Source organism: Pteronotus mesoamericanus, unplaced genomic scaffold, assembly GCF_021234165.1.
Source record: "Pteronotus mesoamericanus isolate MK-2021 breed Mesoamerican mustached bat unplaced genomic scaffold, CSHL_Meso_final contig_24, whole genome shotgun sequence".
In the NCBI taxonomy this organism is placed as follows: Eukaryota; Metazoa; Chordata; class Mammalia; order Chiroptera; family Mormoopidae; genus Pteronotus; species Pteronotus mesoamericanus.
Window position 1 is genome coordinate 6,934,240 of NW_026555100.1, and position 25,365 is coordinate 6,959,604.

General features: G+C 40.7%; 1 protein-coding gene across 5 annotated transcripts in view; it reads left to right on the forward strand.

Moving 5' to 3' along the window:
- ASCC1 (activating signal cointegrator 1 complex subunit 1) overlaps positions 1 to 25,089 on the forward strand; it is a 115,817-nt gene extending 90,728 nt beyond the window's left edge. For all 5 annotated transcript variants that reach the window (XM_054572642.1, XM_054572639.1, XM_054572640.1 and 2 more), the window contains exons 10-11: positions 22,396 to 22,554; positions 24,699 to 25,089. In XM_054572642.1, the coding sequence (XP_054428617.1) occupies positions 22,396 to 22,512 (117 nt within the window). In that variant the 3' untranslated portion in view covers positions 22,513 to 22,554; positions 24,699 to 25,089. The remainder of the gene's footprint in view (positions 1 to 22,395; positions 22,555 to 24,698) is intronic.
- Positions 25,090 to 25,365: the final 276 nt, after the last annotated feature.

The following is a 25,365-nucleotide window of genomic DNA, read 5'->3' on the forward strand; positions in this document are numbered from 1 at the left end:
CTGGCCCACAAACCAGGCATGTGCCCTGAATGGGAATCAAACTGGTGACATTTCATTTTGCAGGATGATGCCTAACCTACTGAGCCCACATTAGTTACGGCTGGTTTTTATATTTTTTAAAGGTTGAAAAAAATTAAAAGGTGAATTATATTTCATGACATGTAAAAATTATATGAAATTCAAATGTCAAGGCCAGTAAGATTTTATTGGAACACAGCTATCCTCATTTATTTACATACTGCCTGACTGCTTTTGCACTACAGTGCTGGAGTTGAGTAGTAGTGATGCAGATTATATGGCCACTTTTCCCTTTGTGGAAAAAGTTTCCTGGTGCCTGCCTTAAAGGTTAGGGTTTAATTTTCTTCCTGCTTTATGATTAGATATGATGCTCATATTTAATAGATCCTCAAGATATACTAATTATGTCATATATTTAATTAACAGTTGTCATTCCTACTGGATTTCTCTTTATTTGAATCTTTTTTAGCAAATGTTTTTCTTTTTCTAGATTATATTTTATTGATTATGCTATTATAGTTGTCCCAATATTTTCCCCTTTGCACCCCTCCACTCAGCACACACCGTCCCCCAACTCCCTCAGGCAATCCCTACACCATTGTTCATGTCCGTGGGTCATGTGCAGGTTCTTTGGCTACCCTGTTTCCTATACTGTACTTTACATCCCCATGGCTATTCTGTAACTACCTATTTTTACTTCTTAATCCTCTCACCTTTTCATCTATTCCTTGACACTCCCCTGCCATCTGGCAACCATCAAAACACTCTATCCATATTTCTGTCTCTGTTCTTTTTGTTTGCTTAGTTTGTTTTTTAGGTTCAATTGTTAATAGATATGTATTTATTGCCATTTTATTGATCATAGTTTTGATTTATCTTTTTTAATTAAGTTGCTTTAGCATTTCATATAATAATAGTTTGGTGATGATGAACTCCTTTAGTTTTTTCTTGTCTGGGAAGCTCTTTATCTGCCCTTTGATTCTAAATGATAGCTCTGCTGGGTAGAGCATTCTTGGCTGTAGGTCCCTTTCATGACTTTGAGTATTCTTGCCATTCCCTTCTATCCTGCAAAGTTTCTCTTGAGAAATCAGCTGACAGTCTTATAAGAATTCCGTTGTAAGTAACTAACTGCTTTTCTTTTTCTGCCTTTAAGATTCTCTATCTTTAACCTTTGGCATTTTAATTATAATGTGTCTTGGAGTGGGCCTCTTTGCATCCATCTTGTTTGGGATTCTCTGTGCTTCCTGGATGTGCATGTCTATTTCCTTCACCAAATTAGGGAAGTTTTCTTTCATTATTTTTTAAACTAGATTTCCAATTTCTTGCTCTTCATCTTCTCCTTCTGGCACCCCTGTGATGCGAATGTTGGTCTCTTGAAGTCGTCCCAAAGTCTGCTTACACTATTATCCTCATTTTTTTGAATTCTTATTTCTTCTTCTTGTTCTGAATAGTTGTTCTTTTCTTTTTTTCCCTTATGTTCCAAATTATTGGTTTGATTCTCGGCTTCATTCACTCTACTGTTGTTTCCCTGTAAGAAGTTCTTTATTTCAATTAGCATATCCTTTGTTTCTGACTGGATCATTTTTATGTTGTTGTGGTCCTGACTAAGTTCCTTGAGCATCCTTATAAACAGTGTTTTGAAGTCTGCATCTGCTATATTGCTTATCTCCATTTTGTTTAGCTCTTTTTCTGGAGTTTTGACTTTTTCTTTCATTTGGGCCCTGTTTCTTTGTCTCCTCGTTTTGGCAGCCTCACTGCGTTTGTTTCCATGTATTAGGTAGAGACACTATAAACCCGCTTCTTGGTAGTGTGGCCTAATATAGTAGGTGTCCCGTAGGATCCAGTGGCACAGCTGCCCCTATCACCCAAGGTGGATACTCGAGGTGCACCTTTGTGTGGGCGGAGTACACCCTCCTCTTGGAGTTGAGCCTTGATTGCTGGTGGCAGGTCAGTGGCAGGGTTTTACCCAGGCCAGTCAGCTGCAAAGGCTGGCTGTGACCACTGATGACCAACCTCCATGCTCTATGGAGAATCAGCTGTGCTGGGGCAGGGTGGTGGTGTTCCAGTGTGGTCTGTAGCTGCCCACTGGGTGCACAGGCTCTGGGGTTTCCTGGGTGGTGCAGGCCAAGGTCAGCCCCCACCTGTGTTTTGCCCAGGGCTCCCCTGCCTGAGGTATAAAGCAATCTGAGATGAGTCCTACTTGTGCTGGGCTTGGAAATTCCCGGGCGAAGCCAAATTGTGAATCTAGGCTGATTGCTGCTAGTCCTGGGCCTGGGGCCACTTAGCAAGAGGTACGGAGGCTGGAGGCTCACTGAGGCTATCTGTTGCTTGTGTGAGCGGATTTAGGAAGTCGTGAAGTATGAGCCAAGATCAGCCATTCTTATGGAAAAGTCTCTGTTAACAGTGTGGAGCTGGTGAAACAGAGTCTCAGGGGATCTCCAGGGAGGGGAAAATAGTGGTAGCCTAGTTGATGGAGTCTCAGATTTGGCACCTGCCTACCTGCTCTGTGGCTCTGTGGGGGGAGTGTTCAGAAAAGCGACAATGGCCTCTGCTTGCCTTTCTGTCTGGGAGAAAGCTGTACCCCTCCTCTGCCTTGATAATAGGCACTTCACTTCCTCCCTATATGATACTGGTGCCTTTCAAGTTGCTACCCTGGTGCTGGAGCTCAGATAGAGTGAATCTGAATAAGTCTGTGTTTGGGTTCTTTAAGAGCTGCTTGGGACTCCAGGAGCTTTTCCCACCAACTCAGTCCCTGCTGGTTGTTGCAGCCAGGAGTCAGGGGGACTTATCCTCCTGACACTGAAACCCTGGGCTGGGGGGCCTGTTGTGGGTCTGGGACTCCTCCTTTCTAGGATACCCCTCCCAAATTTTATCCACCACACTTGGATGTGAGACAAGCCTGTTCTGTGTCTCTGCCCCTCCCACCAGTCTGATTGGATGTGGTTTTTTTTAATTCTGTAGTTGTTGGACTTCCATTCAACTCAATTTCTGATGGTTCTGAGTGGTGGTGGTTCTACATTTTAGTTGTAATTTTGATGTGGTTGTGCAAGGAGTTGATCTGAATTTACCTATGATGCTGTTTTGACCAGAAGTTCAGTCTGTTTTTTTTATTAAAATGAGTTTACTAAATCCAAGAAAAATTAATATCCAAATTAAATATACCTCTAGCTCATATTCACAATCCTCCATTAATAAGTTAAGTTGATTTTTCAATTAAATTTGATTCAGCTGATATGGATAATAATGAGCTTGAATTTAAGTTTAACTTTCTTTTATTTTAAAATACATCCAAAACTAATTTGTGCTTTTCTGTGGAATTCACTAATTAACTTGAAACATGAACAACGATTTCTTTTGCAGTTTCATTTATGCCTTATTATAGAATGTATTAATACAATTTTTTAAAGATTTTATTTATTTTTAGTTAGAAGAGAAGGCAGGAGAAAGAGAGGGAGAGAAACATCGATGTGTGATAGAAACTACGATAATTGCCTTTCACACCCCCAACCAGGGACCTGGTCCACAGCCCAGGCATGTGCCCTGACTGGCAGTCAAACTGGCGACCTTTTCTTCTGTGGGTTGACACCAAGCCATTAAGCCACACCAGTGATTGCCAATAAAAATTATTGAATGAAAAATAAGGAATACTGAACTTTTAAGTAAATCTTGCTAACTTTATAGTTAGCATGGATATCAGAAAAAAGTGGAGTTTAGGAAGGAACCTGTGTGTGACAAGATATCATGCCAAAACATGGCCAGTATTACTTTGCAGTAATAGTGATAAAATATGATTCCACCTCTATTCTTAATAATTAAAAAACAAAATTCATGAAAATATTATTAGGAAATTATTAGGGACTTTTCATATTTTGCTAATAATAGAGACAACATACTATATGTTAAAAGATATGAAAGACTTCCGACCGGTTTCTTGGAATATCAGGTGTATTTTTAAAAAGTGCAGTTTGAAATGCTTCAGTTTGCTCTCATATTGTCCTTATTTTAGGCTATTAAGTTAGAGTGGGAATAGGAGGGAGGAAAATTCAAATCCAAGTAGTATTTCACCAAAACTTTTCCTCAGGCCCTGGCCGATGTGGCTCAGTTGGTTGGATCATCTTCCTGTAAACCAGAAGGTTTGATTCCAGGTTAGGGCACATACCTGGGTTGTGGGTTCCATCCCCATTGGGGTACATACGAGAGGCAGCCTAATAAATGTTTCTGTCCTTCCCTTCCCCTCTCTCTAAAAATCAGTGCACATGTTCTTGGGTGAGGAAAAATAACAAAAACAACTGTTCCTCAGAATTTGTTTATGTGTCTCTTTGCCTGGAAAGCGAAGTCTTAAAAACACTAATCAGGGCAACCAGAGATATGACTGTTGGTGAGGTGAAACCATTTTTAAAATGAAACTGGAAAGTGAGCAATTGGCTGATTTTTGACAAAGTCAACACGTGTTGTAAAAGATGCACCTTTCCTGGTATGTTGCTCTCTGTTCATACACTGTGTTTTTCTCCCTTGGCTCTCTTTTGAATTTATGTTTATTCGTTGTTCATCTTCGCAGTGGTCCTGAAATGCTTCTAAGTGTTGTGTTGGCTCAGGCAGGGAAGGATGGATTTGAAGGGTCTAACCTACACAGTAACAAGAAATAGACCATGGTTTGGCGAAGATAATGAGCAGGAAAAAAATTAAGAGATTAAAATTACTTTTCTTAAAAGTATTTGTTTCCTATCAGGATGGAAAAAAAATATTTTATTGAATATCTACTAGGTACCAAGCTAGAGTCTTGGTTTATTTGGGAAAGGGAAACAATATTTAGTTGTCTTTGGTCCCTGTTATACCATTCCTATGAACTCTTTGAACAGGGCATCTGTTTTTACTGTGGGAAATATTAATCTCTTTTAGGTATTCATTTCTGGGAGTCCAGTCATATCATTCTGGGTACAGTTCACAAATGGAGTTGAGTTATGGTTCACTTTGCATTTATTGTGGTTTTTTAAAATACCTCTTTTATTGATTGTGCTATTACAGTTGTCTCATTTTTTTTTCTTCCCCTTTATTCCCCTCCACCCTTCACCGCCCCTCCCTCCAGCATTCCACCCCTCCCCACCTAGTTCATGTCCATGGGGCGCACATATAAGTTCTTTGGTTGGCTTCTCCATTTCCTATACTATTCTTAACATCCCTCTGCCTATTTTGTACCTCCTATTTATGCTGCTTTTTCTCTGTACATTTTCCCCCATTCTTTCTCCTCCCCTCTGATCTCCATTTCTATGATTCTGTTCCTGTTCTAGTTGTTTGCTTAGTTTGTTTTTATTTTTGTTTTTTATGTTCAGTTGATAGTTGTGAGTTTGTTGTCATTTTACTGTTCATAGTTTTTTATCTTTTTCTTAGATAAGTCCCTTTAACATTTCACATAAGAAGGGCTTGGTGAAGAAGAACTCCTTTAACTTTACCTCATCTGGGAAGCACTTTACCTGCCCTTCTATTCTAAATGAGAGCTTTGCTGGATAGAGTAATCCTGGATGTAAGGTCCTTGCCTTTCATGACTTTGAATGCTTCCTGCCACCCCTTTGTTTCCACCTGGCTTCCCATTTCCACCCCTCATACTGGTCTGGATGAATATTTCTTATTTAGTTCTTGGTTGTTGGACTTCCATACAGTTCGATTTTCTGGCATTTCTGGTTATTTTTTGTTTTTAAATTTGTTGTTGTCCTCCTTTTGGTTGTGTGAGGAGGCAAAGTGTATCTACCTATACCTCCATCTTGGCCGGAAGTAATTTTTATTGTGGTTTTTTTTAAGTTATAAAATAAACATAAGATTGATCATTTTAACCATTTTTAAATGTACAATTCAGTGGCATTCAGTACATTCACATTGTGCAACCATCACCATTGGCCATCTCCAGAACTTTTTCATCATCCCACATTGGAACTCTATACCCTTTAAATAATAACTCCTCATTTCCTCCCCTCTGCTAAGCCCTTGGCAACCACCATTCTACTTTCTGTCTCTATGAATTTGAGGACTCTAGGTACCTTATCTGAGTGGAATATTACAATATATGTTCTTTTGTTTCTGGCTTATTTCAGTTACGTGTTTGCAAGGTTCACCTATGTTGTAGCATTGTAGCATGTATCAGGATTTTATTCCTTTTAAAGACTGAATAATATTCCATTGTATGTTATACTCCATTGTGTGTTTTTAGCTATAGTGTAAACAAATCAGCAACAGACTGTAAATCTGTACCCAGAGATTGTGACAGGGCACTGTCATCTTTGAAGCAGCTTGCTTAAAGAACAGATCAAATAAAATGGTAGTTGGGTGGCTTGATACCAGCAATGTCTGTTATTCTAAGTGTTAGAGGACATTGGTGGGAAGAGATAAAAGAAACAAGAGTGGAGCCTATATGCCACAAAACTAAGATGACTTCTTAAGAAAAATGCTTTTTTCTTCATATCCCAATCATGAAATAATTTTAGAATTAATGCTCAAATGTCAATATTATTATTGCAAGTTAAAAGTGAAAAAACAGGATATAAGTCAACCAGAACTCAAATTCAAAGTTTGTTCTCTCAGTTGTAGGTTAAAGCATTGATACCAGTTTCTTAAATTATAGAGGTCTTGTTGCTCCTGATGTATGTGTGGGGATAGCCTTGTCTCTCTTTCAAGGCTGTTTGCTTGTAGGATGTTAGCCCTCACCTTTGCAGAGGGGAAGGAGTCCATCTGAACTAAATTGAAGACAATTAGTGTGTGTTATAATATATAATGCTCCAATGGTGCTACTGAAGGCAGGTTCCCTATGGTCCTGACAGAGGATCAAGTATTTCATGTCTTGTTTAATAACAAGACAATTGAAAATCCAAGGTAACATGTGGCAGCCTCTCCTGTCTCTTAAGGATCCATTACACGCCCAGGTATTATTTGGAAAATTGTTGTTTATATGTGTATATACTCTTGCTGTTGTCTGACATTGCTGAGGGGCATCTGATGTACTATTTAATGTCTAGATGCTGTTCTCCAGTTGGAGAAGTTGGAGTAGAGATAGACTGAGCCTGATGTCCTTGTTTTCTCTTAGCTCACTCTGTTCTTTTTCTGAATTTGTTGTTTGGCACAATAGTCAGCCCCTATATGCCCAGTCTGCCTAAAGCCACTTGCCTAGGGACCCCTAGGCCAAGGAGAAATCTTCTCTGCTGCTGCCCCAGTGCTCCCCTTCAGGGGTTCCTTTCTGCTGACTTGCACTTCTTTTCTAATATACAATACACAGATCAAACACTTATCTTCTGTTGCAGTTGTTTGAGGAACAGTTGTGAATAATACCTGAGGGAAGATGACCAAACCAAAAATAGGAGTGGTAACATACTTGAGTGAACAGTAAGAGGCAGTCTTCTGAAGGAAAGAATTGATCTGCAGAAACATTATCTGAATTAGTTCCAAAAGGCTCCTGCCTTTGGGGCTGATGGGTTACAGGCTTAGGGCATTGAAGAGTCTTTGCTAGCTAGCAGCCACTAGGGGCAGTTTTGTCCTGGTAAAGCAGTAATATTTCTGGCCTGAGGCAAAGCTTTTTCTGGAAGAAATTTTGCAGCAAACTGAACTCCCAGCGGCCCATCTCTGCTGCTCATTCTACGTGCTGTTGTAGAAATGGGCAGAGCCTGCTTGTGTGTGCTGAGATTAGGTCTAGGTCTTGAGCTGTGTCAGCATAGCCTCATCTCTCCTCCTCCCTCCTACCTCCCCCGCACATTTTTTTCTTGCTAGTTTTTAAAATTGAAAGGCTCTGCAGGGAGGGGAAATCCCTTGATATTTTGAGTATTGAAGTGCTCAGCAGAACTGCCTGGCATCCTGTTTGTATATGGCAATTTTAATTCATTCTCTAATAGGTCATTTGGCCTTACCAGCAGAGTCTTAAACTTGATAATCCTTACCTCAGCAGTGCGGCTCAGGCCAAAAGTGCAACCCTGAGTGATTATTTGAAGGAAGTTTTAAAGCCTTCACCTCCTGGCTGTTTGTCTGGCTTCTGCCTGGTCCCTCCTTACCTCAGGTGTCAGGCCATTAACACTCCCCATACTCCCTGCAGCCGAGACAGGTCGTTTGCGAGAGCAGAATGAATGAAGGAAGTTCATGTTTACATGCCTGTTGCATGCAGGGAGCTCGGGAACTTTCATACAACATTTTAGTTAGTAGAGATGGGAGTGGTGCTCTGGTGACATGCAGGCTTTTTGGTCCTCTTTGGAAGATGTGCAAAGCAGGAGTGACACGGTGATGGGTTGAAAAATCACAGCTCTTTCACCAATTTACAACTTTCTGTCTTGTTTTCCTTATAGTGGCAACTGATGATGTTAAGAACTGTTCCTCCCACAGACTGGCCTTTAACCTTGCTTCTTGGATCTGAGGTGTCTCAGGCCTTCTGGAAGAACATTGCATCCTCTTCGTATTGGCTCTGTCACCACTGATTACCACAGTTTGAGGTTTCAGATTAAAAGGGGCAACTTGGGACTGTGGAAATAGTAGAGTACCTGCCAACCACATTGCGTTTTATTCTGAAGTAGATGTTTTTAATTCCAGTCTTCATATGTCAGTAAAGACTGGAACAGGAAGTCAGTGTTCTTATTCCAGTCTTTGTTAGACTTGAAGTACATGTCTCTGTTCCATTCTTCAAAAACATTACAATGCTATGAAACCAGATCATGACTACAGAGACCATAAGCTGTCAGAGTTCTTGCTAAACCATTTTTCTTTTAAGGAAACTCTGCTTTTTGGTTCCTGTAATGATGCATTGATGGTTATAGTCAGTGAGTGATGATACTAATCAGAACTCAGAATTACATCTTATAATTTATCTTTCTGTAACTATAGAACATCCTTGTAAATCATGGTCCCTGATTAAAAATGGGAAAATTGGGGAAAGAGTGGCTATGTGATCATTGATAGGAAAGCTTTAAAATCTAGTTTGCCTTAAGAACCATTTTGACCTCTCTCTTCAGTAAAAATGAAGTTTCTATCTTTTGTTTCCAGGTGAAGGTGTGTGTGTGTGTTTTGTGTGTGTGTATAGAGGAACATGGCTTACCTTAGTATGAATGGGCTCAATTGTATTCTTTTGTAATGTTATTTAGAAAGAATTCACAGGAGTACAGCCTAGATGAATATTTTAAAAGTAGATGGAATGATTTTTTGACCCTTGGGTATATTGGAGCTCCATTTTCCTTCTTGTCTCTTTACATCTTCCACATTTGCTCTCTTCAGAAGTGATCTCACACATAGCCAGAAGAAAAATGCAAGGTATAAAAGGCTTGATACTTTGAATTGCATGATACCTTGGCAGAAATTTAGAAATATTTTTTAGGTTTGGGGGATTTTAATAAATAAAACTTTTTACAGTACAGTTGGTTTTATTTATTTATATTGTTTTTAGAGAGAGGGGAATGGAGGGAGAAAGAGAGGGAGAAAAGCATCAATGTGAGAGAGAAACATTGATTGGCTGCTTTTCATATGACCCAACGAGGGACTAAACCTCCAACCTAGGCATGTGCCCTGACCGGGGATCAGACGTGCAACCTTTTGTGGGATGATGCCCAACCAACTGAGCCACACTGGCCAGTACATAAATAAAACTTTGAAACAAAATGTATTTGTGGGGAAAAAAACTTATTTGTGATCCTAATTCTAGGTGAGATTTTTGGGAAACGCCCTGTCTGGTTTCAGGAACTGTAGCCCCGCCAACAGGCCAGAGGGCCCCAAGGCTGGAAATCATCAAGGAGGCCTTGGGAAAACAGGTCACTAAGGAGATGAAACCTGTACCCCTGAGCATTATTATCCCATTTAAAAGATAGGAAAAGATAAGATTGATTGGCTGCACCCCTGCCTCCCTCACATCATTCTGCTCAGCCCTGTGATGGTCGGTGATCCATGATGGTTAAGTTTTCTCATGAGGAGAAAACAACCTCAGACAGACATTGGCTGGTATGGGCAGCAGACAAGGGCATGGGGGACACGGAGATAGGGCAGAAAAGCCCGCCCCCCTCAGCTCGGCTTGGACATGGCCAGAGTCCTCATTCTGTCTGAAAGAGGTCTCTTGTCTCTTGGCGGCTCCCTCCCCGAACCTGGTTCAGGCTCAAAACAATACCAGAGACAGCCCTAAATTAAATCTGGCGGGTTCCCAGGGAAAATCCGGCCTAAAAGTAAATTCTTTAAAGTATGCTGTCTTTTTCCCTCAAAAGCTATAGACAGCTCATGCTGGGAAGGAAATTTACATTATTCACGGACCCTAACCCTATACTCTTTAGCGCTCTTATGTTTATTACGCTCTCCTGTTTAGTTGTCTCTCTTGTTTACTAGTCTCCTCTTGGACCCATATAAATCGGTGTGTTTCTGCCATTTGTCTTTTTCAAAACATCATCTGTTCTCTGTAAACATTAACATACTGATGTAATGAGATAACCTGTGCATTCCTATTACCTAGCCCCACTGATAACCCTTTCCATAACAGCCTTTGGAAAAAGGGGCTTGGGGCCTTCCCCACTAGAGGGAAGAGCTTCCTTGTCCCCTGTCCTGGCAAACAGAGAAGTGTTTGTGAAAACTCATGTTTATTCCCTTCATCTGTGACACCCCTGGGACAGGCTGTGTGGGATTCAGCGTCCACACTCCCATCTCAGGTGGCATGAGTCGGTAACCCTCAGATCCCGGAGCCCCGTGCTCCCTGCGACGCACTCTGTCCCCTGTGTCAGTTGTTGCCCGGAACAGGGATGAGCAGGGACCTGCAGCTCTTCCCCACAGGGCAGAGATTAATAGTATTGCGTATGAAGGGTTGTGAATTTTTTTCACTGGATCTTAGCCAAAAGGCCAAGAAGTGATTGGCTGTGAATTTTTTCAAATCTATTATATTTTTAGTCTAGTGTCCATATTTTTCTGTTTGCTGCCTAAAGTCTTATTAATCCTATACCTAGAAGCCAATTTCATGAAGAATGTTTCTGAAATATACGATTATTTGTTTTTCAGTTAGGCTCTTCCAAGGGCTACAATTATAGGTTTTTCACATCATTTGTTTCTCACTCTTGGCCACAAAACCAAGTGAATGATTTCTTCACTGTCTGCTTACAGGATGGAACTACTCCCCCATCTGACATTCTTTGGTACAGATTTGTTATTTGAATGTGAGGCATGTACACAGTGTCTTGTGGGCACTGCCTTCCCCTGGCGTGTCTTCTGGGCCTGCTTCGGGGAACTCTTAAATTTATATCATAGTGTTAGTGGTCCTAGCCTGTCTCTGTTTCTTATCTTTTAATTGGGGATAATAATGCTCAGCTGTGTACATCACAGCACTTTTTTGAAGGGTTAATGAACTGGGCTTTCTGAGATACTTTTAGATCCTTAGGTGAAACGTGTCATTTAACCACAGAAAGGCTTTGTGCTGGGAGTGCCTTCCCAAAGAGCTCAAACTGCTTGTCAGATGATCTTCCATTTATCCTCTTACCATCCCTCTTAGTGGGTGGGTAAGCATTATTATTAAGTCCAAAATAGTGTTATTATTGTTACTTTTATCTGTAAGCAGGGGGATTGTGAGAATTAGAAGTTGATAAAAACAGATTATGGGGGAAAAACACTGGCAAAACTTCAAAGTATCATGCATTTGTTATTCCTGTTTACTTTGGGTCTCAAAAGTCTAATTACCATGCATGAAAAAAATACGAAGTATTTTTTCTTGGGGAGAAATGGGACCCAATACATCCTTCTAAGTACTTGCATTAATTGAACACCAGTATTTATTTTCAGTTGCACCAGATTTATGTTCTAAGGGTTAAACTCATGAATGAGGGGGAACTCCCCCCCAAAATGGAATATATTAAAAATTATGTGTTTATTCTTACATGTTTAAACTTCAGTCACCTTCAAAATGCTCTCCATTTGATGCAATACACCTATGGAGACTTTTTTAAAAAATATTTTATTTATTTATTTTTAGAGGGAGGGGAAGGAAGAGAAAAAGAGAAACATTGATGTGAGAGAACATGAAGTGGTTGCCTCTCCCATGCCCGCAAACCCAGATATGTGTCCTGACCAGGAATCAAACCGGCAACCTTTTGGTTTGCAGGCTCGCACTCAGTCCACTGAACAACACCAGCCAAGTCTGTCAAGACTTTTTTCCCACTGCTCGAAACAGTTTTTGAACTTGTCAGTTTTTTAAAAATATATATATTTATTGATTATGCTATTACAGTTGTGTTAATTCCTCCCCCCCCTTTGCCCCACTCTGTCTGGTACCCCCATTTTCCTCTAGCAATCCCCACCTTAGTTCCTGTCCATGGGTTGTGCATATAAATTCTTTGTCTTCTCCATTTCCTTCTTATACTATTCTTAACATCCCCCTATTTTGTACCTACAAATTATGCTTCTTAATCCCTGCACCTTTTCCCCTATTAACTCCCTTCCCCCTCCCAGCTGATAACCCTCCAAATGATCTCCATACCTATGATTCTGTTCCGGTTCTGGTTGTTTGTTTAGTTTGTTTTTTTAGACTCAGTTATTGATAGTTGTGAGTTTGTAGCCATTTTAATGTTCATCATTTTCATCTTTTTCTTATTCTTAAATTAAGTCCCTTTAACATCCCATGTAATAGCGGCTTGGTGATGATGAACTCCTTTAGCTTTACCTTGTCTGAGAAGCAGTTTATCTGCCCTTCCATTCTAAATGACAGCTTTGCTGGATAGAGTAATCTAGGTTGTAGGTCCTTGCTTTTCATCACTTTGAATACTACTTGCCTGCAGTATTTTGAGAAATCGGCTGACAGTCTTATGGGAACTCCTTTGTAGGTAACTCTGCTTATCTTGCTGCTTTTAAGATCCTCTCTTTATCTTTAACCTTTGGCTTTTTAATTATGTGTCTTGGTGTAGTCTTCTTTGGGTCTAACTTGTGTGGGACTCTGTTGTTCCTGGACTTGCATGTCTCTTTCTTTCATCAAATTAGGGAAGCTTTTTTGCATTATTTCTTCAAATAAGTTTTCAATTTCTTGCTCTTCCTTTTCTTCTGGTATCCCTGTGATCCAGATGTCGGTATGTTTGGAAATGTCCCAGAGGCTCCTTACAATATCATTATTTTTTTTTTAATTCTTTTTCTTGCCGTTCTGGTTGAATGCTTATTTCTTCCTTATGTTCCAAATTGTTGGTCTGAATCCCAGCTTTGTCCCCTCCACTGTTTGTTCCCTGTAGATTTTTCTTTATTTCACATAGTGTATCCTTCATTTCTTCCTGGGTCTTACGTTGTTGTACTCAATAAGTTCTTTAAGCATTCCGATCACCAGTGTTTTGAACTCTGCATCTGATAGGTTGATTATCTCTGTTTTGTTTTGTTCTTATTTTGGGTTTTTTTTTTCCTGTTCTTTCATTTGGGCCATATTTCTTCGTCTCCTTAATTTGGCAGCCTCACTGTGTTTGTTTCTGTGTGTTAGGTAGAGCTGCTTTGACTCTTTGTCTTATTAGCTTAGCCTATTATAGAAAAGGCACCCATCTGGATGAATGTGACTTCTATAAATCCTTAGTTGTCGGACGTCCATACAGCTCGATTTTCTGACAGTTTTCGATGTTACTTGTTTTGAGGGCTAGTTGTACTTCTTTCTCTGGTTGCACAAGGAGGTGAAGCGTATTTACCCACATGTCCATCTTGACCCTGAACTTGTCGATTTTGGTGATTTTTAGTGCTGCTTCTGTTCTTTGTTTCACCTTTTCCACATAGGCAAAAACATTTTTCCCTTTGAGAAATTTTTTTCATCCAGGGAAACAACAAAAACGTCACTTGGGGTGAGATCGGGTGAATAGGGAGGGTGGGGCATGGGCTTCATGCCATGTTTGGCCAGAAACTGCAGAACACTCAGAGTGGTTGGGAAGCTGCACCTGTAAACCACCCATCATTAAGGTTTTGAAAAATTTTACTGAAGCCCAGTACAGCCTCTTACAGCAACACCAGCAGGTACACTGATTCAGATGAGTCCTAGAACACTCACCTAGCGGGGGAAGTCTGTACTACAATGGGCCCTCCCTCCAGAAGATAATTCCGGGTGTTTGGGGGCATCCCCCCGTACACCAGAAATGACTGTAGATTTCTCAGGACTCTACATAGTTTCAGTCTTCATTTTGTACTTCAAAACTGCATTTCCTCCCTGGGTGGGTGGATCAGTTAGTTGGAGCATTGTCCCATACACCAAAATGTTACCAGTTCGATCCTCGGTCCAGGAACATACCTAGGTTGTGGATTCGCTCCCTGGTCAAAATGCATTGTGAAGTAACCAATTGATGTTTCTCTCCTCTCTCTCCCCCTCTCTCCCTCCTCTTCCTACTGTCCTTTCCATCCCCCTCTTCCCCTCCCCCTCTCTCCTTTCTCTCCCTTTCTCTTTTCTAAAATTAATAAACATATATCCTTACGTGAAAATTTAAAAAAAACCAAAAAACAATGTCATTTCCTATATTGAAGTCATATTGGACAGCAGATAGTTCACTGAGACCACCTAGCACAAGAAGTAGATTTTCTTAATGGAGAGACCTTGGAAAAGAATGACTTCTACTTTGTCTCAGATTGAAGAAAGAGAATGAGCCACATTTGGAAAGCCAAATGGGCAGGCATCCCCAACACGTTTGTCATTATGCCATTGAAGATTGGCCATTTATTCATCTTTGTGGCTTGCAGTCACAGACATGAGAAGGTTCTTCTCTACTCTTCACTCTACCTCTGAGATTTTCAGTCTCATTCTTGCAACCTACTCATGTGTGGAGTTAATTTCTTGTCTTTGATGGTTGTCACATGGCCCAGGAGGAAGGAGTAGAAGGAATAAGAAAGTTTGAAATGCAAGGAAAAATGACCACAGTTAGCCTTTAGGTCTAGTTGTTTGTTTTCCTTCAGTGTATACCACTTCATAATTAGAAATCAAAAATCCCCTCTGTGTCTTCCCTAGGAAACAAACATGTACAGGCTTAAAATGGTGGGCTTCACAGATCATGTGAGCAAGAGACAGCAGGATGGTTAGATTTTATCTTACAATTTTATGTCAAGAAAGCTTTGGTTTTGACCAAAAACCTTTTATTTTGATGGTCCACAATTCTCTATTTGCTTGTTTAATTTTTTGAAGGTGCTAGGAGTCTTCAGTAAAGGAGAGCATCTGTATATATAACAGTTTTCAAATATCATACTTCCTTAGGGTTTAAATTCTCTTCTTAAGTTGGCCAAATCAGTAGTTATTACTAGTAAAGGACAAAAATTTAGTTGAGTGAATTTGAAGATCTACTTGGCTTTACTGAGCCATTCACAAACCAGGCGGGCAGCATTCCATAGGAAACAGAGAGAGACTCTGAGACACTGTAGGACATGGCGGGAGGAGAGTGGGGCAAGAAAGTTATTAACAAGGAGAAGAAAGGATTGTTTCAAGCCAGGACATCTTTTGGGGCCTGAAGGGAATGGTAAGGATCTCACGTTGCAAATTACCTCACTAGTGCTAATTAGAAAATTTCAGATTCATTTTTTAACAGTACATTCCTGGAGGAGGTTGAAACTGCAACTAAGTCTCCGTTTACTGGTCCTGGCTAGGTGGCTCAGTTGCTTAGAGCATCGTCCCTATATGCCAAGGTTGCACGTTTGATCCCAGGACAGGGCACATATGAGTACAGGAATCCACCAATGAATGTATAAATAAGTGGAACAACAAATCAATCTCTCTCATCAACTTTAAAAGTCTTAGTTTACTATTGTGGGGGCAAATGACTACATGTGGGGCCTGTTGTTTCTTTTTTAACATTACTTACAAAAAGTACCGCAAATATTGGCAGTCTTAAATTCTATTTTCACTTTCTTATCAAATATTTGTAGTTTTGTGTAGCTGTTCATTGTTACGGTCCTTTACAGCAGGATTTAAAAAAGTGCTGGCTTCCAGTACAACAGGGCTTTATGCTGTAAGTGTCAGAGAGAAATGTTTTCAGAATGAAAATGGTTTAGGTTTCAAAATCCCCAAGGGAATTGTTATGAAACAACAGTGAGGAGAAAAGACTCAATTTGATTTAAAAACCTTGACATGATTCTTTTTAAATTTAAATTTTTCACTTCGGGCTTTTATTTTCAAAACAATAGACCACTTTGCTCTTCAGGATTTACTTTAGGCTAGAAAGAGCAATGAAGTTTCTTTTTTTCTTTTTTCAAAATTGTAGTTGAAGCTTTTTCCTCTTTCCCCATTCAGGTACTTAATTAAATGGAATCATTTAGTTGATTTGTGTTTATTTTCACCCAGAATTCAATTAAGTTTCCTCCAGCTGAACTAGAGCCACTTGATTGTTAAACCAGGTCCAGGTGGAAGTAGGTATAACAAGTGAAAGAATATGTTTATTTCAGCCTTTGGGAGATGTGTGGGTCAAGCTTCCTCACTGTGACTTGAACAGGGCCTTGTTTTAAGAGACGTACAGGAAAAGGCTGGAGAGTGCAGGGGTTAGAGTTAGGCTGCATGGGTTTGAATCTCAAATTTTATTTTATTTTTTCCCAGCATTATGAATTTTAATTTTGCACCCTTTACTTGCTTGTATACCCTTGGACAAGTTATGTAAATCTTTTAAATCTCAGGTTCAACTGTAAAAATGGAGATTGATAATAATATCTGTTTCTTGGGGTTGTGAGGATGCAGTGGGATAATCACATAGAGTCCACAGCATAGTGCCTGGCACTCATGCTTGCTCAGTCAGTGTTGGCTGTGATGGTCTTCATTGTATTAGTGTTGTTAGTACTTATGTATGTATTGTTTACCTTAATCCCTTAATCTATAACAATATTGGCATTAGGTAACTCTGATTTAAAAATCTCCTGTTATTGAGGTAGACAGACAGACATGAGCAGAACAAGGACCCTGAGCCAGGTACAGAAGGTCACCAGGGCAGAAAGCCCTTGGGTGCCTAGTAACGAGCAAAACTGGGAAAACAAGGACCTCACCACCAGGGTAACCTTTCCTCCTCTAGCATATCAGAGGTCATGCATTTTAGACCCCCTGAGCTTTCATATCACTGGTCATGCAGTTCGGACCCTCCCCTGATCTTTCTTCTCCGGGCATGCTGCTAATCGTGAGGGTTAGACTCCCTTAGACGGGGAAGGAACAAGGGAGCCAGAAAATAGCACCTGAGCATTAAGCCCTCGGTATAGTGAAGTTCTGACCTGCATCAAACACATCTGGGCCTCAGTTGTGATTCAGCTCCAGGCCCAGAAAACCAGCAAAACCAAACAAAGTGATGCCATGACTGACATCAGAACCAGCCGCATTGACTAATGACCCCCTGTCCTGGTAGTGAATCAGTAGAGACCAAGACCCCAGTGGACATACCTGGAAAGCTGATGAATATTCTATGGGGATTCTCTCCTAAGACCTTCAGAAAAATAACTTCAAGAATCTAGGACCCAGTTGCGGCTCTCTCTAGGGAGCACACGTGTGTCCATCCCCGCCTCTTTCCTCCAGGTGCTGTTTCCCTGCCTCTCTCTTTTCTCCTAAACTTCAAAAACCCTTCTTTTGCCTCTGTAACTTGTTTCCTGAGCCCATTTCTTCTACAGCTCACTTCTTCTACCTCTTTGACTTTCTAAGTAAACTTTCTCTTATATTTTGAGTCTTGGCTGTGAATTCTCTCCTAGCCAGAGCTCAAGTACTGAGATTGTTGAACTGAAGTCTGGTCTTACTCCAGTGGTCTAACATCTGATGCCGCTTCACCACCATGATACATTTGAGTTTATAAAATTTTAAGTTGCCATGGTAAAAACCACCGTAAGCAAAGTCAAAAGACAAATGACATACTAGGGGGGAAATATATTTGCAATTTATGACACAAAGCGTTCATTTTCCTAATATATAAAGAACCTACTATTTTTAAAAAATGGATTCTGTAGAGCTTCCTTTTTAAAAAGATTTTATTTATTTATTTTTAGAGAGAGGGGAAGGGAATGTGTGAGAGAAACATTGATCAGTTGCCTCTCACACACCCCCCCAGTCCGGGAACCTGGCCCACAACCCAGGCATATGCCCTGACTGGGAATTGAACCGGTTACCTCTCGGTTTGCGAGACAAAACTTAACCAAGTGAGTCACACCAGTCAGGGCCTGTAAAACTTTTTATGGTAATAGACTTCTACTTAACTGTGCTACAGATTTCATGTCTTTAATGTATATTCTCAGTGTACCAAGAAAACCCTTGGTTGGAGAAGGGCTTGGGGTCAAACACACCTGAAGATATAGCCATGAGTGTGTAAACATACCTGAATTTGTTTCCTTTTTCCCCATAAAACAGGTTCCTCTCAGAAATGTTCAATTGCCATTAATGGTATACTCTCATACCCCATTTACTATGTTGTGGATGAAAAAAGGGCCACATACTAAACCTTGAGAAGCTCAGTGGGGGCCACATGGCGGTTTTACAAACTCAGATACCTAAAATAACCATATAAGATGGTCTGAAATTAAAAGTTCCTAACTAAAAACGAGTTATGGCAGGTAGTTTACAAAGGTCAGTCTTCACATTAACTGAGCCTATCTACTGTCTTTTTACATCTAAAATAACATACCTTTGAAATATCAGGGTAATTTCCTTATTCCAGACCCCTCAGGACACAATCTTCCACTAAAGCAGGAGACTGCAGAACCCCTCTCCATTGTTGTTATCAAGTTCACTGTTTAACTATCCTGTATTCACTAGTAAAAAAAAAGTATTTGTCCATTTGTTTTACTTTTTATCCAATCCCAGAGATTTCTCCAGCTTTGCTTTCTCCTGCCTCCTTAATCTATCACCAGTGGATTTCATGCAACCCCCTTACATCTTCTCCTTTGATTCTCATGTATAAAATAAGGTGCAAAACTGCCATTCTTCAGAGCATTTTCTTAATCCGTTGTGATTTTGCTTCCGAGCAGTTGTCGTCAGTTTGGCTCAAATAAACTCATAAAAATACTTATAGGTTTGGGTATTTCTTTATGCTCATGGTGTCATTTATAATTTTTCTCATCTCCTTCTCCTCATCTAGAAAGTCACAGAATCTTTTTTGTGCTTCATTCATAATATTTCACATCTGTTCTAATCTTTTCAGGCCCATTACTAGTACTTTAGTCAACAGACACTCAATATCTCTCTCTCTCCACTAAACTGCTACTCTGGTCTTCCTTTTTTTTTTTTTTTTTTTCTTTCTGCTGTTCCCTCGGCCCCCACACCAAGATTAATGTCCTACAATAGGGTTTTCATCTTAGGCCCCAATCTACCCAGAAGCCTTCTTTGGCTCCTCATCTAGAATGAAGCCTAACTTCTGAACTTGACGCTCAGTCCCTCTTAATCAGACTTAGTGTCTCATGTCTCTAGCCTTAGTCTTTGTCACTGTTGTTTTTTGGGAACACCCTAAACATCTAACATCTAACCTGGTATACTTAGCATGGCCCATCAAGCCCCTGTCTGCCTTTCTGCTGCCCTCCCCCCACCTCTTTGCTAAGCCTTGTACTGTACTTGCAAAGTGAAGTCAGAGGTAGGTCACTTTCCAGCTCTAGCTACCGTGTCTCCATCACATGGAAACACGGCTGCTAATCTTTAAAAAGTATTTTGTTGAAAGTATTAGGAGTTCCCTTATAGTATTGTTTTGTTTCATCTTTTATTGCTTCTTTGGTCACATCTGCCTTGTACCTATAAGGCTTTGGTTTGCCAAGTTGTAAATATCTTTACACTTCAAATTAATGTTCAGCAAAGGGATTAACAGATAACCTTTTCAGGCTGTATTTCTTTACACAAAAGGGTGGATAGGGTTTGAACAGACTACCAAAGCCAGGAAGAGAAGTTAATTGTGTAAATCAATGTAGGCAAGAGCTAATCACCTTTCTGAAAGACAAGACAGTGCAGTACACACAACCTTTATATAGATCTTTAGGGTCAAGTTGATGCCATGTTGAAGAATCAATATTTATGGGACTTTTATAAAGTTAGTCTTTAATGAACCCCAGGCATTTTGCTAGACCATTAATTGCAGGAAGGGGAAACATGACAGTGGCTGACGCTCATGGCTGTGGAGGTTGTATAAAATTAAGTGAAGACACAGTCACGTGCTAATGTGCAAAGGTCCTACCCTGAGGTTATACTCAAACATTGTTGGTATGTGTATTGAAAGGCTTTCTTGGGTTCTTGTTGACATTTTGAGAAAGAGCAACTCTTGCATCCTTCCAGAAGAAGGTGAGCCTTTTCTTCTTCGGTACGCCTTATCTAAGCAGTGTGGCTTAATTTTCCTGGGATGAGTTCTGATGTCATTTTGGACTCTGCCTTATAAATATGCTCATCACAAGAGCAGGTCTCAGAGTTTGGCTTATCTCTCCCTCTGATGCACTTGAAAGTTATTTATTTATTACAATTTTATTATAATTTTTTAACTTATTAATTTGTGAGAGAAACATTGATTTGTTGTTCCACATATTTAGGCATTCATTGGTTGATTCTCGTATGTGCGATGTAACCAAGCAAACAGGGGCCTGTTCACATGGTGCCTTGGTGTATGACCCAGCAATTAGTATTGGAAGAAACATGTTTTTACTTAAAATATTCCAACCTTGTGGGGGCTAGGAGCACTTCAGCTCAGACCCCTGCTCTCCCATGAGACCCAGCACTTACCGTGCTTCCCAAAAGGCTATAAGCCAAAGACCTCAGAAGTTCCCCATCTCTTGATCTGTGCTTAAGCTGGCTGCGCAAACAGTCTTGCTGCAGCTATCTCTTTCTGGGGTACATTGTCCCCAGCCTCCCTATTATAGTCCAGGAAAGCATGTGTCATGTTGCGCTGGATCATGGTGGAGTCCAGGAAAGGCACAAGTCCCAAGAGAGTGGCCTCTTCATATGTCCTGAGTTCCAAGAGTACAGATAGAGTCCAGGACTGCAAAGCAGCAGGTCAGTGTCTTACAGGGCAGAGTCCCTGGTGACTTTGCAATCAGCTAGAACGGGCACAATCAGAGTAACAGCATGCTGTTCTTTCTTACTAGCCCAGGCTACTTGGCACAAAGAAGCAGCATGCTTGTTTTCTTACTAGCCCAGGCTGCATGGCCAAATCCTGACTACAGACTGCATAGCTTCTTGCTCATGGCTCTGTGTCATACGGCTGCTACATCGTTCCTCTTATGGCCGACTAGCTCCTACAGCTCACACGGCACCTTTCTCGCTATCGTCAGCATGGCTGAATCTCCCTCACTGCCTTCGTGGTGGAACAGCCTCTCTTTCTCTCTGCCTAGTTGCTATATCGTAGCTCTCCTGTAGCAGACCAGCTTCCTCTTTGCCCACCCTTAGTTTAAACCCTGACCTAGAGCTTCCTATGTGACCTCCTCTCCTACTCCTCCCATAATAAGCTACATTTGCCAGTTTTCCCATATTTTTCTACCTCCTTTTGCTGCTATCCTTAGTCAGGGCAAATGTGACTCAGTGGTACAGGGGCCTCCGCCTCCCTGCCTCTAGTGCAGATGCTGTGAGCTCTCCCACCTACTTAGGAGTCACCATACACTTTGAAAATCATGCACACACCTTTGCCCTGGGATGGTAGCACAGCTATTAGCTAACCATCTGATTGCCAGATATATGTAATCTCTGGCAATGGGCTGTGGGGACTTTGGGGACCCCTTGCTGGCACCCTCTTTCACCCTGATGAGGATCAAAACTGCAAGCTTAGCATGTTGGAACAACACTCTAACCAACTGAGCTACCCGGCCAGGGCAACACCATAAAGTTTTTACAGTGAAGAATTGTAGTAAAGAGCATCTACTTTAGGATTCTGGCTTGAATCCAAATCTGATGAAGGGGTTTCAATAAATATAATACTTTGTACTTGTTATATCATCCAATAGGAATGTTGCTCTGGTTGTTTTTTGTGTGTAAGTGTTCTGTATTCTTCACTGGGTTGTCAGAACATTTTGTAAGTCAGGAATCTTCTATTTATTTTAGTCAGTGCTTCTAATAAATGTTGTTGACTAGATAGAGGAATGTATTATATCAAATTTTATCCTGACTGTAACAAAACTAGGATCCTACATAACTGAAAGTCATAGTACCAGTTTTGTTAGGCCCCATGAGTTAAGGTATGTTTGTAACAAGTTCTTGGTCATATGTGCTCAATAGATATTTTGGAATTAACTTTTCAGACCTCTTTCTCTAGTGCATTTTGTTGGAGGAGGCTTTAAGATTAATTTGAGAGAAGAGCTGCTCTTCTTTTCCCATTTCTACTCCCACTCCTTCTCTCCAGGATCAGTTTTGATAAAAATACTGAAAAGAAAAAGCGCGAGAGGTTTGTTGAGAGTATTTGGTGTTTTTACAAGAGAAGCTGATATTTAATATTTCCATCTGTACTTATCTGTAGATATTCATTCTGGGTTTTTACTCTTTATTTTCAGATGTTTGAGAACTACTACTTTGGTACCCTAAAGCTCAATTCAATCCACATCTCTCAGAGGTTCACAGTAGATAGCTTTGGAAACTACGCCTCCTGTGGACAAATTGACTTCTCCTGAGGTGGATCTTGGGAAGCACTAGAAATTGAACATCTTCATAAGGTGCTGAGGATAAGTATTTTCATTTTAATTGCCAAGGAGGGGTGTGAAAATTTGGATGGTGACTTTTCTGGGTGGTTCCCCATGGACTCCACAGTGTCTCTGATGGTTATCCACCGTCAACAGGCTGTCAGCCAGGATGGTTGTGGGCACAAGCAGAACTGTGCAGGTAACCCTTGGCTTGTTCATCTTTTGCAGGATCTAATTTTTTTCCTGAAGCTCTTCCCTGGAACTGTGCTTCTGAAGCCCATTGGAGCTCAGATTTGCATTCTTTCTTTTCTTTTTAAAGGTTTTATTCATTTATTTTTAGAAAGAAAGCAAGGGAGGTAGTAAGAGAGGGAGAGAAACATCGATGTGTGAGAGAAACATAGATTGGTTGCCTCTTGCATGCACCCAAACCAGGGACCAGCCTGCAACCCAGGCATGTGCCCTGACTGGCAATCAAACTGATGACGTTTCAACCTTTCATTTTGTGGGATGATGCCCAACCAACTAAGCCATGCCAGTCAGGACCACATTATTTCTATGTACCTACTGATTTTGCCCCAGCCATGGAAGTCATTTGTATTAATACTTGAAAAGATAATTAAAGACCTGGTTTTATTAATCTCTCCATCTAGATAAAATAATCTCTAATTTTTAGAGGTTTTGATTTTGTTTTCCGCTTACCCTTGTACCCAAATTTTTTGTGTGTGATAAAAGACAAGCTCTTTTTCAACACCTACTATGGACCAGGCATTGTGCTAAGGGTATATATACTATTGTTATATTTAATAATAACATTAAATTATTATTATACTTAATAACACTGTTAAAATTATTGTTAATATTATTATCACTGGCAACACTACGAGGGAGGTACTAATATAATGCCCGTTTTACATATAAGGAAACTGAGGTTGGGTAACTATAGCTGAAGTTCACATAACCAGGCAGTGGATAGTGCCAGGACCTGAACCCAGGCAGTCTGGGCTTTCCAGAACTGTGCTAAACTGTTTGGCCCTTAGGAGGGCCAGAGAGAGGACAAGGAAGATGCTTGGCAGCCCAGGCATGGAGAGTGGGAGCCACAGAAGTCATGGCTGTTCCACACTATCCCAGGCCCAAGCAGGAGGCTGTGTGCTGTGGATGCAGGACTCATACAATGCTTTGTGAACCTGGATTCCTTAGGCATGCTCGCTTGTACCGTAAATTTTAATCCAGAATTTCTTTTTTGTTGTGGCGAAAAATACATAACATAAAACTTACCATCTTAGCCATCTTTAAGTGTACATTTCAGTAGTGTTAAACAAGCATATGCATGTTGTTGGGAAACATTTCCAGAACTTTCTCATCTTACATATCTGAAACTCTATATCCATTAAACAACTCCCCATTTAACCTCCCTGTGTGCTTTGTGTTTCTATGAATTTGACTGCTGTAGATATATCTTAGAGGTGGAATCATACAGTATTTGTCTTTGTGACTAATTTATTTCAGTTAGCATAATGTCCTCAAGGTTTGGCCATGTTGTAGCACGTTTCAGAACTTCCTTTTTAAGGCTGAATAAATAGTCCATTGTATGTATAGACCACATTTTTTAAAAGATTGTATGTATGTATGTATGTATGTATGTATGTATTTATTTAATAGAGAGGGTAAGGGAGGGAGAAAGAGAGGGAGAGAAACATTAATGTGTGAGAGATACATCTATTGGGTTGCCTTTCGAACACCCCTAACTGGGGACCTGGCCTGCAACCCAGACACGGGCCCTGACTGGAATCGAACCAGCAACCTTTTGGTTTGCTGGCTGGTACTCAATCCATTGCGCCACACCAGCCAGCGCAGTAGAGCACATTTTGTTTATCCATTCATCCATCAACGGACACTTGGGTTCCTTGACTGCTTGGCTTTTGTGAATAGTGCTCCATGAACATGGGTGTACAAATCTCTCTTCGAGGTCCTGGTTTCAGTTCCTTACTACTCAGAATTTTATCTTTAGCAAAATAACTGTTAAAACTTTTACCTTTCAGTCTGATCTGTTCTTTTTCCTCTGAAACTTTTATGTTTGTTTGATTCCTGTTTCTTCACGGTGAACTTCCCTACTCCTTGCCTTCCCTTGCCATTGGTGCAGTCACAGTATTAACAGCCCTTTTATGTTTATTTCTCAGGGCAGCAGCAAGAGAAACAATGATGGTATCAGCAGGACTCTGCAGAGTTCCCTGGGAAAATGTCAGCTGCAGAAGGTGCTCCGTCCTTGCCCCTTGCCACAGATGGGGAGGAGGGAGCGAGCTCTCAGCACAGCTCTGCCTGCCACACCTGCCACTGTGCTGATCGCCTGGGAGCTCCAGCCCAGCTCTCACCTATCTCCTCCTCCTCCTGCTCCTCACAGCCTTCCCCCTCCATGCTCTCTCGTTCTTCCTCCATTCCTTATTCTTACCTTGCTTTTTACGTTCTGTTTAAGAAGTTCGATTCTGAACCCTGTGTATCAAGGTCCCTGCATAGTGAAGGTTGTGTGTTAACGCTCAGATTTGTTTATCACCATGACTGCACAGATCAATTGTGAATAAATGAATTTCCAAAGTAACTGTGTTTTTTAGTATTTTCATGTAGTTTTATAGTTTGATCCCCTTAGTATGTGTTTCGGATAAAGTGTTGCCATCACTTATTCACTGGTAGAGCTATATCATTAATCCAGAACTTAGGTACTGGTACCTGTAGAGTTGGTTTTTCCCAAAAAACTCTGTACTAGTAATACTCATTCTTTAATTTCGGTTGATATTTTACCTTGCCTACTGCCAATTGTTAGGTGGCACGTGGGAGTGAATGCTCCAGGAA